This window comes from Erinaceus europaeus, chromosome X, assembly GCF_950295315.1.
Source record: "Erinaceus europaeus chromosome X, mEriEur2.1, whole genome shotgun sequence".
NCBI classification, from domain to species: domain Eukaryota; kingdom Metazoa; phylum Chordata; class Mammalia; order Eulipotyphla; family Erinaceidae; genus Erinaceus; species Erinaceus europaeus.
This window is the reverse complement of record NC_080185.1, coordinates 5,947,642-5,963,602: the sequence shown is the minus strand read 5'-3', so window position 1 is coordinate 5,963,602 and position 15,961 is coordinate 5,947,642. Positions and strand designations below refer to the sequence as shown.

General features: G+C 48.7%; 2 protein-coding genes across 2 annotated transcripts in view; one reads left to right on the top strand and one right to left on the bottom strand.

Annotated features, from left to right (window-relative positions):
- LOC132532430 (melanoma-associated antigen 10-like) overlaps nt 1-15,961 on the bottom strand; it is a 220,974-nt gene that overhangs the window by 113,980 nt on the left and 91,033 nt on the right. The window lies entirely within an intron of this gene.
- TMEM185A (transmembrane protein 185A) overlaps nt 10,294-15,961 on the top strand; it is a 37,564-nt gene continuing 31,896 nt past the window's right edge. Inside the window, exon 1 of the mRNA XM_007530488.3 lies at nt 10,294-10,450. Coding sequence (XP_007530550.1) covers nt 10,413-10,450 — 38 coding nt within the window. The 5' untranslated portion in view covers nt 10,294-10,412. The remainder of the gene's footprint in view (nt 10,451-15,961) is intronic.

Genomic DNA, 15,961 nt, shown 5'->3' with positions numbered 1-15,961 from the left:
TGGTTGGTTCTCAAAAGGCTAGAGCTGGGTGGTAGCACACCTGGTTGAGTGAACATGTTACAATGTGCAAGGATCTTGGTTCAAGCCACAGGTCTCCACCTGCATGGGGAAAACTTTGCAAGTGGTGAAACAGGGCTGCAGGTATCTCTGTCTCTCATTCTATTACCCCCTTCCCTCTCGATTTATGGCTATTTTTTATCCAGTAAATAAATAAAAAGAATAAAAAAATTCAAAAGTGGAGGGCCTTTTCTGAGCTTGTGGATTCAGGTCACATGAGGGACCCTAAACTCTGATGGGGGTCAGAAGGGGATAGTCTTCCCACCCCAGACCCTGGAGGTGCTGGACATATGTGGGCCCTGACTTCCTTCTGGTCAATCTTGGGTGTGTGATATTGTTCTCAGAGTTACTTCAGGCTGCAGAGAAGTTACAATGAAAAGAGAGGACCCTAAATGAGTATGGAGACATTCCCCCAACCCAAAATAAAGGGGACCCCATAGGCTCGACTATCCTTCCAGTCATTACAGGGGTCCAGGGATGTTTAATTCCAAGGCATTCACTCTATTCCTCTCACAGGGATTCCAGTAATTTGGAGAAGACTTTGGTCTGAGCAGCACATCTCAGATTACAAAGGAGAGGAGCCTCAAGAAGTAACAGGAGTCAAGGTGAGGGGCTCCCTACCACAGAATTGAGGGGACTCCACAGAACCCAACATTTTCCCACTTCTCAGGGACACCCAAGCTTCTGGTTGTGGTGTTAGCACATGGGAAGCCATTTTACTTCTGCCTTCAGATTCCTAGGGGACATCTACACAGGAGGACTGTTGTTTTCGCCGAGCTGGCTTCACAGGTGGGTAACAGACAACCCGGGACTCATGACTGGGTTGTACGCAGTGTCTCTTTATTCATGCAGGACGCAGCGCAATCTATACCAAGCTAAGCTAAACTCAAACTAAAATGAACAATGTTGTCATTATATATACTTCCCAAGTAGGGTGTGAACAGGATGTGACATAGAGAGGGTGGAGAGAAAAGTGACTGGTGAAAATCAGAGTGTGACAAGGAGAGGGGGCGGAACAAAAACATATCATGAACCAGTAGGGATTGAACCAATGCCCTGCAGTGGTTATGTAAATAGAATACAGTAGCTATGTAAATAGAATACAGTGTTAAGCAGGGGGTATTAAACTAATGAAACAGAAGAGGTTTTTAGAAGCATACCAACAGAGGACACAGCCAACGAGAGCACTCCATTAAAGGAGCCAGTAGGTCACCTTTCTCAGAGCCAACCACAGTGAGCTTCTCAACTGAGGCGCTCACATGCCTTTCTTCCCCAGAGTCCTTGATTCCACTGACCACCTCCTGCCTACATGCCTGTTGTCATCATGCCTCAGTGTCATAAGCGTGGGCTCAGCAAGTTTGAGGAAGACTGTCAGAAACCCAGTAGAGGTCCAGAGCCTGTTTGATTGGTGCCTCCTTGGCCTCCTCTTCCTCCTCCTCGACTTCTTCATCTTTCTCCCTCCCTCTCCCCCTCTGTCATGTTCTCTGACACTGTAGAGGAGGATACAGCAGCTAGTAAGGCCTCCAGGGCAGAAGCTGATGACTCAAGGGCTCAGTCTGAGAAGAAGAGGTGTTGGTCTGCTTCTAATTCTGTTTCTAAGACCCCCTTCTGTTTTGGTCATCATTGCTTAACGTTGTGGTCTATTTACATAATCACTGCTTTACCTGAGATCCACCCTGCCTACAGGACATTGGTTTAATCGCCACTGGTTAGATGCAAGCTTGATACTTCCGAGCGCGTGCACTTTTTCCTTCTCCCCACCCCCTATCCTACGTACTTCCTTTTCTGACCTGACATTTCCACCTCAGGAGATAGAAAGGACAGGATTTTCTAATGAACACAGATTAGATAGATTTCATTGCATTCCCATTCATCAATAAAGATTGAACTGCGTTCCCAGCTCAACCATGAGTCCCTGGTCCTCTGTCTCCCACTCGAGAATCTAGCCCCGCAGAGAGGGACCCCAGCAGGCCAGAAGAAGAGGAGGACACAGGCACAGAGCAAGATCCAGGAGGATCCCAGGCCCCCTTCCAGGGACTGTTGTATGGGAAGATGGCTGATCTGGTCTTGTTTCTGCTCTGCAAGTAACTTGCAAAGGTGACCATCTCAGAGGCTGAGATACTGAGTGAGATCCTCAGTGGCCAGCAGGAGTACTTCCCTGCCATCTTCAGGCAGGCCTGTGAACGTGTGCAGCTGGTGTTTGTCATTGATGTGCAGGTAGCTAACCCCCAGGCCCACTCCTATATCCTGATCCCCACCCTGGGCCTTACCTGTGATGGGGTGACTGAAGCTGAGAATAGCAAGCCTAAGATCAGCCCGCTGGCAATTGTTCTGGGTGTCATCATCCAGAAGTGCTTCTGTGTCTCTGAGGAAGACATGTGGGAGGCTTTAAGTGTGATAGGAGTGCATGCTGGAAGGGAGCATTTCCTCTATAAGGAGCCCCAGGAGCTCCTCAACAATGAGGGGGAGCAGGAGTGGTACTTGCTGCACCAGCAGGTGCCTAGCACTGACCCTGTCCACTATGAGTTCTGATGGGGCCCATGGGTGGACGCATGCAGAGACCAGCAAGGTCAGAGTCCTGGAGCTTTGGTCCCAGGTCAACAACAGGGATTGCACTTCCTTTCTCATCCTCTCTGAAGGAACTGAATTGGCCCACAGGGAAGCAAAGGCCAGGGCAGGGCTGCATAGTGCAGTCGGGGGCCCAAGTGATGGAATGCAGCTGGGGGACACAGTGTAGACCACCTATGACTTCCACTTCTTTGTGACATCTTGGGAACTGATTTGTGTTTTCTTCAGAATTTTTTTAATTATAAAAGGGAAACATTGATAAAAACCATAGGATAAGAGGGGTACAATTCTACACAGTTCCTACCACCAGAATTCCATATCCCATCACCTCCCCTGATAGCTTTCCTAGTCTTTAACCCTTAGGGAATATGGACTCAGGGTCATTATGAGGTACAGAAGGTGGAAGTTCTGGCTTCCATAATTGCTTCTCTGCTGAACATGGGTGTTGGCTAGATGTTTTTTTTTCCAAATGTAGTAGAACATATGATCAGCTGCAGCTTTCATGTTTAAAAGTCAACATTGAACACACATGTGTATGTACTTACCCAGCTGAAGAGAAAGACTTTCACTATTTTGAAATCTCAGTTGGAAAATTCCACTTTAGCTTGTGACCTAGAATTAGACAATATGGTACAAAGAAGAACAATTTCCTTGACTATGTGAAAAAAAATTCAGCTGCAAAATGAACAGATTCAATATAGAGAAATAATGTTCACTCTTGGCCTCTTGTTCCTTTTCTACTCTCCTTCTATAAAGCTAAAATATGCATGTACCACTGGAGATGCTTGGATTATCTAGAAGAAGCAGAAATAATTCTGAATCACTAATACATCCCCACCCCATCACTGGCTGGTTTCTTCTCAGACAGTCACTGAGCCTCTGTTCTCTGGTGGCCCTGAATTACAAGTGAGGACACTGAGTTGAACAGTACACATCCTAATCCTGTCTTCTAATTTTTACTGGACAAATGAAGGGTAGGGGAAGTGACTGGGACTCCAGATGAAAGAAGTCCAGTGTGAATGTCCTGGGAAGTTTGGAGCTCTGGAAAGGGCAGTGCATGCTTGGGAGGAGATTGTCCCTAAATTGGGGGTTACAAAATTTTTAAAAATTGTAAATGCAAACTGCTCTGTTCCCTCCTCTTTAGCAATATTGAGAAACCTGGCAGGTACATGATAGTTGAGACAGGGATGGGGGCTCAAAGTTGTGGTCTTTAGGTACCAACATACTTCTTTTAGCAGAAAAACCAGGGATGATGCTTACTTTGATAAAAACAGGGAAGCAGGGGGCTGGGTGGTGGTGCAGTGGGTTAGACATAAATGGCACAAAGTGCAAGGACTGGCTTAAGGATCCCAGTTCAAGCCCCTGGCTCCCTACCTGCAGCGGGGGGTCTCTTCACAGGCAGTAAAACAGGCCTGCAGGTGTCTATCTTTCTCTTCCCCTCTCTGTCTGCCCCTCTTCTCTCAATTTCTCTGTCCTATCCAACAAAGGTAACAACAACAATAGCAACAATGGCAACAAAAAAGGGGAAAAAATAGCCTCCAGAAGCAGTGGCTTTATAGTGCAGGCACTGAGTCCCAGGGATAACTCTGGAGGAAAAAAAAAAAAAAAAAGCAGGGAAGCAAAGGTCTTTCTTTGAAACTCCTGGGACCTCCGGAGCAAGCCATTTAAATAATTAACATACCAAAGGGTAACATGCAGCAGAAACCTGCTGAAACCAGAAACTTGCTGGCTCCTATTTATTCTGGGATACACCACACTGTAAACAGATGAACTCCTGCTAGTGTCCCTGCCCATTATTTGGCTGGATTTCTGGACACAAAAGTCCTGCCCGGCTAAATTCTCCATCATCACTTGTCCCTCTTGAAGGAGGTAATTGAGTCAGGGCTTCCTGAGAGGGAAGGTCTTGCTCCTTCAAGAGAAGCCACTGTGCAAGAGTCACCAACATAGGCCAGTAGTAAAGTCTAGCAAAGGCTAGACTTCCTTGCGGATCACATGGATGGAAGCTGGTTAGTGTGCAGAAAAGCCGCCAAGAGAAAAGGAAATTGATCTCTGGTTGGAATTCATGGGCCTCAGTCACACTCTGCCCTGCCCTCAATATGAGTGAAATTTTCAGGGCAGAACATGCGGACAAGAGATTCTGGGTGATTAATTCTGCTTCCTATGAAACTACAAATTCCCTGAGATATCATAGGAAGAGCTCAGTTCCCCAAGGGCAGAGTGGACGCTGGGGGGCAGAAAACATCAGGAATCTCCATCCAACACTGAAGCCCAGCTCTGGGCAGGGACCTCAGGTGTTGAGTGCATCAGCTACCTCCCACAGCCCCCTCCCCCCACACACACACTCCCTCCATCCAGGGTCACTGAGGAAGCCTCTGAGGCTCAGGGCACTGGCAGGTGTCCTGAGGGCAGAGCCTTAGGCTACTGTGGGGTCCTCTGCAGCCTCACTGCTCACTGTCCCTACTATCCTGTCAAAGCTCTCTCTATCTCTCCCTCTCTCTCTCTTCTTCCTCTCCCTCTCCCTCTCCCTCTCCCTCTCCCTCTCCCTCTCCCTCTCCCTCTCGCTCTCCCTCCCTCTCTCCCTTCCCCTCTCCCCAGAGCACTCAAAGCAGAATGACAGGATAAGGTGACAATGGAGTTCTGTCTTTGACTGCTTCACCTGGGGTCCTCCTGCCTGATCTCAAAGCCAGCTCTTCTGTGCTCCCTGAGAACATTCCAGAAGGTTGCCACTCTCCCCCTGGCCACCATACTGTGCCTTCCTGCCCAGCCCTGGAAGCTGGACCTCCTTTCCAGTCACAGCTGTTCAGAGAGGACAGTTTTGTGACCCTACCTCTGATGAAAAAGAGACCTACTGTCTGCAGAGACCTCTCCTGCCACGTCACTACCCCACCCTCTGGTGACACTAGCTCCCCTGACCTGGTTCACCAGGACTGTGCACACATCAGGTCCCAGAGAGAACAAGTCTCACACTCAGGTCTCCCAAATGGCTAGTGAGGAGAGTCTGACTGAGGCCAACTCTGCTTCTCTCTCTCAGGCTATGAAGGCAGAAGGTATGGAGCCCTCCCCCCTTCCTGTCTTCATTCTCTGCAAGTTCCCAGATTTCCACTTCCTCTCTGGACAGTTCCTGGGAGGATAAGAATTAAGAAATCTGGCTCTGGCTGGGCCAAGGAGGGAGGGAAGTTTCTAGGTAGCCAGTTGGTGACCTCTGACAAAAACATTCCTTCTTGTCTACCCCATAGTTCTGGTCACACACATTTGATGTAGGGTATTAGAACCTTCCTGCTGGAGGAAGGAATTCTAGGGGTCTCCCTCTCTTCCTGTTGGAGCCCCTGTCAGCAAGAAAGTTCTGGACAGAGAACACACAGACAGCCTGGTGGCTCTGTAGACCCAGTGTCTGTCTCCTTCATCCCTCTTCCAACTCTGTTCTTTTCAGTGGCAAAAGCTGGCTCCAGGAGCTAGCCTGACCCACTGGCTCCAGGGCCATCCTCAATGACAAGGGTGCCAGTGGGGCCTTACACCTGCCCTCTCCCTTTAGTCAAAGCTGTTGCACTTTGTGTGTGTGAATGGAAAGTTTCCTCAGAGGGTTGGTTCCTTTAGGTCTGTGGGAGAAAAGCAGTGGAAGAAACAGAAGACTACCCCCTGCTGCCCCTGTGTTCAGCCACAGCCTCCTCCCAAGCCTCCACTCTGGCCCTGTGTCCCATCCACCACACTCTTGCCACCTTGCAGCCACCTCCAGGGAGATGTTAGCATAAGACAGAGCACATATGCATGCAGGTCACACCAGAAACAAAGGGCCTAATCATAAAGGATGTTTTGCTTTTGTTTTACATTTTATAAGAGGACTGAGTCCTCGGCCACCAGAGATTCTCTAACTAGTGGCATTAAGGGTGTGGAAATATCTCAGCCCTAGGGCTGGCACCTCAAGCTTCCTGGCTGAGGGATTTGCCAAGGTGTTTTCCCAAGGCCTTCTGGGGAGATCCAGCAGCCTAGGCCAGGAGTGGACCCTAGCTGTTGCTTCCTCCACTGGACAAGTTGGGGACCTGCTGTATTCCTTTGAACTCAAGCCCTTTCTTGTGACTTGCTGCAGCCCAGGAGAGGAATCATGGTGGTGTGGAGAGCTGGGCCATAGCTGCTTTCTACCCTGAGCATGGGTCCTCAGGACAGGGCATGAGTACATCAGAGCCCTGTCTTCCAAAGCCCACTTTCCAGCCTGTCTCTGTTCCTTAGGGTTAGTGGGAATGTGTAATCAAACCAGACACCAACCCACTGAAGGATGACACACTCCCAAGGCAGCCTTGATCAACCCAATTTAGGTAACAGACACTTCCAGAACACAGTGACATGTATCTACTGCAAAGTCATAGAGATGCGCTTTCTGGATTCTTTGTGAGGGGTCATAGATTTTCACCGCACAGCCATTTCCTGCCTTTGTGTGAAGACTGTTGGGGACTCTAGGAAGATGACCTTGAAGTGTAGTGCTAAGTCAAAGTCAGAGTTTGTTAAAGGAGATGATGAGGCGGTCCCCCAGTGTATGGCAGTTGAGGGTCTCTCCTCAATGTTTAGGCCACCATGGATCTGTGCGCATAGGTCACTACCGCTTTGAGTCTCTTCCTGGGATAGGACTTTGACTACGGGGATCTGGAGTGATGAACAAATCAGAAGCAAGTCTCCTACTTGCTAGAGAGAAGATGAGGTGACAACTTTTAGTTTCTTTCTTTTCTTCTCCTTTCTTTCTCTCTTTCTTTCTTTCTTTCTTTCTTTCTTTCTTTCTTTCTTTCTTTCTTTTTTATTTTCTTACCAGAACACTGCTGAACTCTGACTTATGGTGGTACAGGGGTGGGGGAGGGGATGGGGATTGAACCCAGGATTTTGGAACCTCAAGCATGAGAGTCTCTTTGCATAAGCATTATGCTACCTAGCCTTGTGACTTTGTTTCATGAGAGGCACTATGGGCTACAGGGCTGGGCCTGTAGTGACTCTGAAGATGCCCAGATATAATGACTTCACCAAGACCAGGCTGTGAGGCTGAGGTAGACAAGTCTACACAGATAAGAGCAGAGGGAGAGTCACACCATTGCTGAGAATATTAAACAAAAAATCAACAGAAGCACCAGTTTTGTTATCAGGTAGGATCTCCCACTCCCCTTATCATACACAAAGAAAATCCTGCTTTCCAACCTTGGGAACTTGATATTTGATGATTCTCTAAATCCTTATCCTCCCATTAATATTCATCAGGAAACACTCTACAATTGATAGACAGTTCAGAGACACTGAGGCTCTCTCCAGGATTTGGTGCACACTTTATGGGGTGTGTACTTTTGCCTGTCCATCAACAACTGCAGGCTCAGTTATTTTGGCTTGCACTTGCATTCTTTATTCAGACAAAGCCAAAGAACCCACAAAGAATCAGAAAATCAAGGAAACACTTGGGTATTTCATATCTTCCCACAAAATCTCACAGTTCATATGTTTGATGGACAAGTGGTCTCATCAGAGTGAAAGAATACAGTGATCACTGGATTGCACACCTGTGTCCTGCTCCCTGGCTAGGCAGCCTCCACTACTCAGTCAACTAAAGGTGGGGGGGTATAGGCCTGAAGGGAAGCGGTTCATCCCTGGGATTTCCTGATATCTCACCAAAGCAATGTATGCCCTGTGATGTCTCTGAAAGCATCGTGCCTGGTATCTGTCTGCAAAACTCTGGAAATGGCAGCTGTGCCTATGACTCAAGCATCGACACTTATGGACCTCACTCCTAATGCCTGCTCAGAGCAAAGCTTCCCATAATTAACAGGGTGCTGGCCAACCTGGCTATGGAATTGATTTTTATTGTTGTTATTATTACTATTATTTGAGAAAGCTCAGCCAGTCCCCAGTTTCGATTTCTGCCCCAACACCCCTACTAGATGCGTAGGTCAGATGAGTTACATAAGCTTCCCTGTACTTCAGCTATTCCTAGTCTGTCTAAATGATCATAGCACACCTCCTGGGGTGAGATGCTGGTCTCTATCCATAGGACAGGCTGGAGGACTGAACCAAAGTGTCCTGGACAGGGTCCCGGTGTTGGTGTTACAGCAGCTGACAAAGTCCTTTGAGGTTACTTATCCCTAAAAGCTGCTCACATAATAACAACAGTTCCACAGTGGGTCTGGGAAGCCTAATTACCACTTGTGAAATGTTTGTAGGTTCTCAGAAGAAAGGTGGTGCATCATGGAAAGAGATGACTGTCATAATTGTGATCTTCGCAAGTTGTCTCCAGGACTAATCTACATAAATCTGCCACTCCTGAAGAAGCCTAGCTATTGTAACCAAGTATGACCATTATCCTTAATGACACTAGACTAATACCTTAGCTATTGCTGATCTCATGGGGAAATCTTCAGTCAACCGGAAGTGGAGAAGGTAGACCAAGTCACCTGCTGTCCAGTTCCCAAAGGAAATGGACTCACTGAGAAGGTAGGAACACTGACAGATAGGATAGGGCACCGGGTAAAGAAAGTATTTTTGGAGCTCCCTGTGAGTGCCAGGCAGTGTGTTGTTCTTGCCCTCTCATTGTCTTGTCATCTACAGAGAACAACTGAGGTTCACAAATGTTGACTCAGCCACAGGAGGTGACCCAGGTACAATGGCTTAGAGTGGAGGAAGAAAGGGGCTGGCTGTGAGGTGACTGCAAGGTGTGAAATGGTGATCCAAAAGGACTGGGTTTAGTGATCTGACATGACTGAGGTGGGGGAGATGGGCACAGATTGACTTTAACTCCAGAAGTTGATGTGCTAAGATAAATTCTGAAACAAACAAACACCCCAGAAACTCCACCCTACCCTTTTTATTGTAAAGGAGGGTAACAGGCTGGAGGCTGGGCGGCGGGGGTGAGCGAAGTGACCAGAAATACTTGTGGGAAATGGCATGACATTGCCCCCCCCCACTTCTATCTAAAGATGAACTGAACAATCCTGAGGGTGTGGGAGGGGAAAGGCTGGGGGACTCAATCAGGGTTAATAAACTCCAGCCTCGGATTGTGCAATCAAGTTTTTTTTTTTCTTTGATATGAAGAACCGATGGGGCAGAGTCTGACACTAGATAGCTGCACGTATAGCAGGAACCCAGGAGTCAGCAAAGTAACAATGGCTCCAGAATTCCAGTGTGGCTCATCCCCTCTTCCTCACCGCTTGTCCAGGGAGACAAGCAAGCCAGGGCTGGGAGAGGATGGGAGGGGGTGACTGGAGTTTGGGACAGCCGGGGTGTCTCGACCACTTACTGGTCTGCGATTTGGGAGCGCTCTTGCTGTCACTGACCAGGGTGACAGGTGAAGGCGGGGAGTGATCTCCAAAAATGCTCAGGGCTTGGGGAGGGAGTGTAGCAGGCGGTAGGAGCCAAGGCGACAGGTGTCTGCGAAGACCTGCCCCCGAGATTGCTCCCACTCAGCCTCCCACCGGGATCCTCGCCCCTCCCTGGGTGGTGGAAGGTGCCCAGGCCTCCCATTCTCGCCCTGCGGGCTCCCAGCTCTGTGCCGACTCCGTGGAGCTGGGAATCGCGTTAAGAGGCTGAAAGACAGGGCTGGCGGGACGCATGCGCAGCTGCTGTACGGAAGCCGGGAGGGAGGAGCGGGGGGCGGGGCTAGGTCTTCTCGGTGGCTTCGGTGGCTTTGGCTTTGGCTTTGGCTTTGGCTTTGGCGGCGGCGGCGGCGGGGGCGGGGGCTGCGAGGCGCTGGGACTCGGCGAGTGAGTGCTGTCACCATGAGCCCGCTGTGAGACGCAGGCAGCGCCGAAGCGGTGAACTTCTTCACCATGAACCTCAGGGGCCTCTTCCAGGACTTCAACCCCAGGTGAGGGCTCCAGGGCGCGGCGGGCGCGGGTAGCCCCTAGCCTTGCCCGAACCTCCCGGCGGGTGTCAGCTGGCGACTTCCCGGCCACGGGCCTGGGCGCTGACCCGGTGCCGCCCGGCCCACCCTGCCCCGCGGGAAGATGCCGCTCCTGGCTGGCCGGCCCTCCCTCTGCCACCCTGTTTGTCCCTGTTTCAGTCCAGGTCCACGGGTCCCCCCAGCCTGACCTCCCTTCCCACGGCCCGGGCCACCTCGCAGGTCCGGAGCCCGCCCTGGGCGCTCATTCTAGCTGTTTGCTTCTGTTCTTCCTGACCCCGGAGGGTTCCTTTGGAGACGTGTCCACACTTTTGCTTGTGGCCTTTTTTTGGAAGTGACATAGAACACATTGCTGGGTCACTGTGGGTCGCTGTCAGGGTCTGGCGCTGCCTTCTTACATAATACCTTGGGGGTGAACCTGTTGGTCTCCCTGTGCCTCTTCTTTATCTCCTCGGAAGTTTCTTTGGAGGAAGTAGCCCTTACTGTCCTGTGTCCCACATGGGGACTGTCCACCAGTGGACACTGTGCTGAAAGCCCTTTCTCAGCATTCAGGTATCTGGCTTTACACTTGTTCCAGTCTTTTCTGTTTTTCTCCCAAGCTGTGAGCACCCAGGTGCAGGGACCTTTTCCCCAGTGTCCCCAGATTGTCCCCAGGTTCTTCCCACCTATGGCATCTCCCTCTCACACAGAACAAACTTAGAAAATGTTTGTGGAACTAGACATTCCAAGACTGTACCCCCCTTCTGTGTCTCACACACAGTAGGCTTTTTTTTTTAATGTTTTTTTGTGTGTGTGGTTCCATACAAATTTGGGGGCAATTTGTTGAAACATTTTCTTTGAAACATTTTTTATAATAGTTGTTTTTTTGTTGTAATCTGTATTATTTCGATGTATCTATTATCTCTTCCTATTTAAATTAGCATTATCTTGGTTCTTCATATGCCAAGCAATTTCAGCTTATATCCCCCCCGGCTTGGTGGGTTCCTGAAGTGATCCTTAGTCTTATCTTCTTTAGTTCTCTGGTGATCTTCTTTGCTATTCCTAGTTGATTCCACAGTAGGCTTTAATTAAATTTTTGGCACAATAAAATTGAGTGCAAAGCCCTGAATCCGAAGTCTAGGAGCTGTCTGGCTGGGTGCTTCTGAGCCCCTCTTAAAAAGAAAGCCTTGCTTCTAACTGATGTCTCCTGACCCCTTCTCAGGAAGGAGGGAGTAGCTGCTTCCCTTCCCTGCTGATAGGAAGTTGTGCGTTCATTCAGTCACCCTTTTGTATGTTAAGCTCTAGTCTCTGTGTTTGGAGGTCCTGAGAGGTTCCAGGTTGGGGTCAGATAGGATTTGGGGCCCCTCTGAGGGCTGACACTTGTGACTCATTCCCTGTCCCTGCAGTTTTCCAGGATTTGGGGCATTGTGTGCCACTGGGCTGTGGGAGCCCACTGGGAACCAAGCTCTTGGCTGTTTATGTGGGATCAAAGTGTGGGCAGGAGAGAGAGAGAATGAGTGTGAGAAGGGAGTGAGTGTGTGTTTGTGTGTTGGGAGTGGAGTCTAATCAGGGACAGTGGCATTTCCAGCTCCAAACTCTTGTGACATCCCAGGTGCTCTGATTGCTCTGAGTTCTAGGGAGAGTTGGCTTTCTAGGGAGTCAGTGCCCCAATCTAGGTACCTGGTTCTCACTGGTGTCCTTGAAAGCTTTGCCTGCCTGGAGGAGCTTGTTGAGTGCCTGCTCCAGTTTGCATGGTTTGCTGGTGAGATAAGAGAGGTAAGTGACAGCTTAGTTGCCTTGTGTCCTTGGGCCATTCACTGATCTCTTTTTTTTTTACCAGAATAAGGAGAGAACTAAACTGGGAGAGCAGATTAATGACTGATTGCAAAGTACTAGGGATAGAAAGTTCCCTATTACCAACTTGCTGGAAGTGGAGTTGCTACAGTAAATTAAACTTTAGCAGCTAAGACCCTTAATCACTTTTCACTTAATCACTTTATGGTTCCATATGGAGAGAGGCCTTCCCTGATCAAGGGAACACAGAGAGAGGCCTTGATCAAGGAAGCACAAAAATAGCAAGTGGATGAGGGAGAAGGTATTTGTGCTACAGAGACTGTACACAGGGGTAACAGCAAGTAGCAAAATGACCTGAGAGTTCAGGGAGAAAGTGAGCTAGGTCAGAAGGGAACATTCCAGGCAAAGAGAACACCATGTGCCAAGGGCCTTGGGTAGGAAGTAGATGTTGAACTGGTTCCCAAGAAAAGGGAGGGAGTAAGTAAGAGGGGGGAGTAACTTGAGTGCTAGTCAGTAACCAGCAATCCCTAACTTTCAGAGCTTCCAGGGGAAGATGTAGGTGGTCGTGTGTGTGTGTGTGTGTGTGTGTGTGTGTGTGTTAAGCTGCCTTCCTCTATGTAAGTAAAAAGAAGTTCATGACGACTCAGTCTGTGCCAGATGGGAACAGACAGAGGCCCCTCTGAGGGTTGACACTTGTGACTCATTCCCTGTCCCTGCAGTTTTCCAGAGCTTTGGCAAAATGGCAGGGGGTTCAGCCCCACCAGGATCAAAAGGCTCACAAGGAGAACTGGAGCCACAAGTTTCTCTCAATTTTTCTCTCCCCTCATCCCCAGATTAGGATGTGAAAGTGACAGTGAAATACTAGGTAGCTGAAGGAATTTTTAGTTATCCTCAGCTTTGAAACACAGCTCTATCTGACAAGTTGCAGGCTCTTATAGGGCCAACAGGAGTGAGTGCTGTCAGCTTCCTGGTGGCCTGCTGAACCAGTGCCCCCTTCCCCATCTTGACCAGCTGGAGGTTTTAGCTGGTGGTATGTTGCACACTAGAAAACACTACCCCTTGCTAAGGAGGGCTTTACAGGCAACTGGGGTATACTCAGTAAGGAGGAGGATATTTGGCACTGGGACCTGGGCTCTGGGCTCTTACTCCCTCCCTCTGCTAGGGAACCAGTTCAACATCTACTTCCTACCCAAGGCCCTTGGCACATGGTGTTCTCTTTGCCTGGAATGTTCCCTTCTGACCTAGCTCACTTTCTCCCTGAACTCTCAGGTCATTTTGCTACTTGCTGTTACCCCTGTGTACAGTCTCTGTAGCACAAATACCTTCTCCCTCATCCACTTGCTATTTTTGTGCTTCCTTGATCAAGGCCTCTCTCTGTGTTCCCTTGATCAGGGAAGGCCTCTCTCCATATGGAACCAAAAGCTCCCTGGGACCGAGGACCCTGGGTGTTCTTCATTATTGTAGCCCAGGTATCCAGAACAGTACCTGGCTGAGTACATATATGTGGAGTGAATGAATGACTCTAGAGCCTGCAGGAGAAATCTGACACTGCTGTTTTTAGTCACTGGTTTCCTCTTCCCTCTTTCCTCAGTATGCCCTCATTGCCCTGGGCTGCTAGGCCAAAGCTGCTTTGTGGATTATGCAATTCAGACAGAGGGCTGCTTCATTTTCTTTGAGGGTACATATGTTACAGAAATAGTCACCCTCATGGCTTGATGGGTCCCAAGGCATGGGCTGTGGCTCCAGTTCTCCTTGTGAGTCTTTTGATCCTGGTGGGGCTGAACCCCCTGCCATTTTGCCAAAGCTCTGGAAAACTGCAGGGACATGGAATGAGTCACAAGTGTCAGCCCTCAGAGGGGCCTCTGTCTGTTCCCATCTGGCACAGACTGAGTCGTCATGAACTTCTCTTTACTTACATAGAGGAAGACAGCTTAAAACACACACACACTAGACCATCTACATCCTCCCCTGGATGCCCAAAAAGCTTCCTGGAAATTAGGGAGTGCTGGTCATTGACTAGACAGACTGCAAGGACTTGGCAGAACTAGCAAAGTCTGGTTCTGAACTGTTTCTGGAGGTGGGGACCAGGGACCAACAGCCTGTCTATACCATGGAGTCTAGGGAGTTCTGTGACCTTGGCAGAGTTGCTAGCTTGAAAAAGGCCCTTCAGTCCTGGTAGCTAGGCAGAACTGGCAGACCAGGAAAACTCCCTAGGCCTTTGAAGTCACTGCAGTGAGTTGTGACAGCATGGTGTGCTGGGCAGGTGAGGGGGTGGATTCCAGCAGGGCACTGAGAGGTCACTGGCACTTAGAAACTTTTGGTCCTGGATCCCTGCTTCCCCAGAGCTCTGCTCTACTAGGGGAAGAGAGAGACAGGCTGGGAGTATGGATTGAATTGTCAATGCCCATGTTCAGCAGGGAAGCAATTACAGAAGCCAGACCTTCCACCTTCTACATCCCATAATGACCTTGGGTCCATGCTCCCAGAGGGTTAAGGAATAAATAGGAAAACTATCGGGGAAGGGGTGGGGATACGGAGTTCTGGTGGTGGGAATTGTGTGTGGAGTTGTACCTATGTTCTTGTCAGTGTTTCCACTTTATAAATTTTTTTTTGAAAACAAAGAAGCTTCTGTCTGCTGCAACTTTAAAAGTCATTTGGAGTCTGTGAGTTATCTTATCTCTTTTGAAATTGGGAAAAAAAGTAATGTGAGTGATGGTAAATGTGTATTTAATTTCCACCAGGGTTAATGCTGGGACTCAATGCCTGCATGTCTCCACCACTCCCAGTAGCCATTTTCCCCTTTGAGATAGAGAGGAAAAGAGACAGAGGACAGACACTAGCACCACTGCACTGTTCATGAAGCTTCTGCACTACAGGTGCTTTCACCCAGGTAGGTCCTCACTCATGAGACACATGTGCTGTCCACCTGGTGAGCCACCTCCTGGATTATTGGTGATTATCGGCCAAAGTCAGCCAACTAGCGTTTATGGGTCATTTACAAAATATAAATATATTTTCTTCCATTTTTAATTTGTAATTAATAGTGGATTTGGATTACAATATATTATAATTTTAATATTATAGTGTATATAGTTCCACACCACAACTACCACCAAAGTTCTGTGTCCCCACCTTCCTAACCCCTAAAAATAACCACCATAGTTCTTATAAAGTCTCTAGATTCCACATATGAGAAACCATCAAGTAGTTGTCTTTAATCTCTTTACTTATTTCACTAAGCATAAGCAAAGTATTTATATCTAAGGACTTTGTTTTTCAAATGCTTCCTGATTTCCTTCTATCAAGAAATGCCTTACTGTGTGCTTTGTGTTCTAAGCACACAGACAAATGGAATTTGATTCTTTTCCATATCGTAGTCCAGTGGAAGAGGCAGAAATGAAAGTGGAAAGAGGAACTGAAATCAACACAGGATGAGGCATTCCAGAGACAGGAACCAACTACATGCTGTGGGAGCAAAGAGTGCAGAGCCACCACTGACTGTCTAGAGCAGGCAGGGAAGGGGCCACAGCTTGATCTTGAAGCAGAATTTCCAGATTTTGTCAGACCAGAGGGCAGGAAAGGCATCTTAGGAGAGGTCACATAATCAAAGCCACAGGGTCACGGGAGGACCCAGGATGTTCAGCCAGAGGAGAAAGGTCAGTGTGCTGGGAGCTCTGCAGACAACATGTGTCATATGATGTAGCC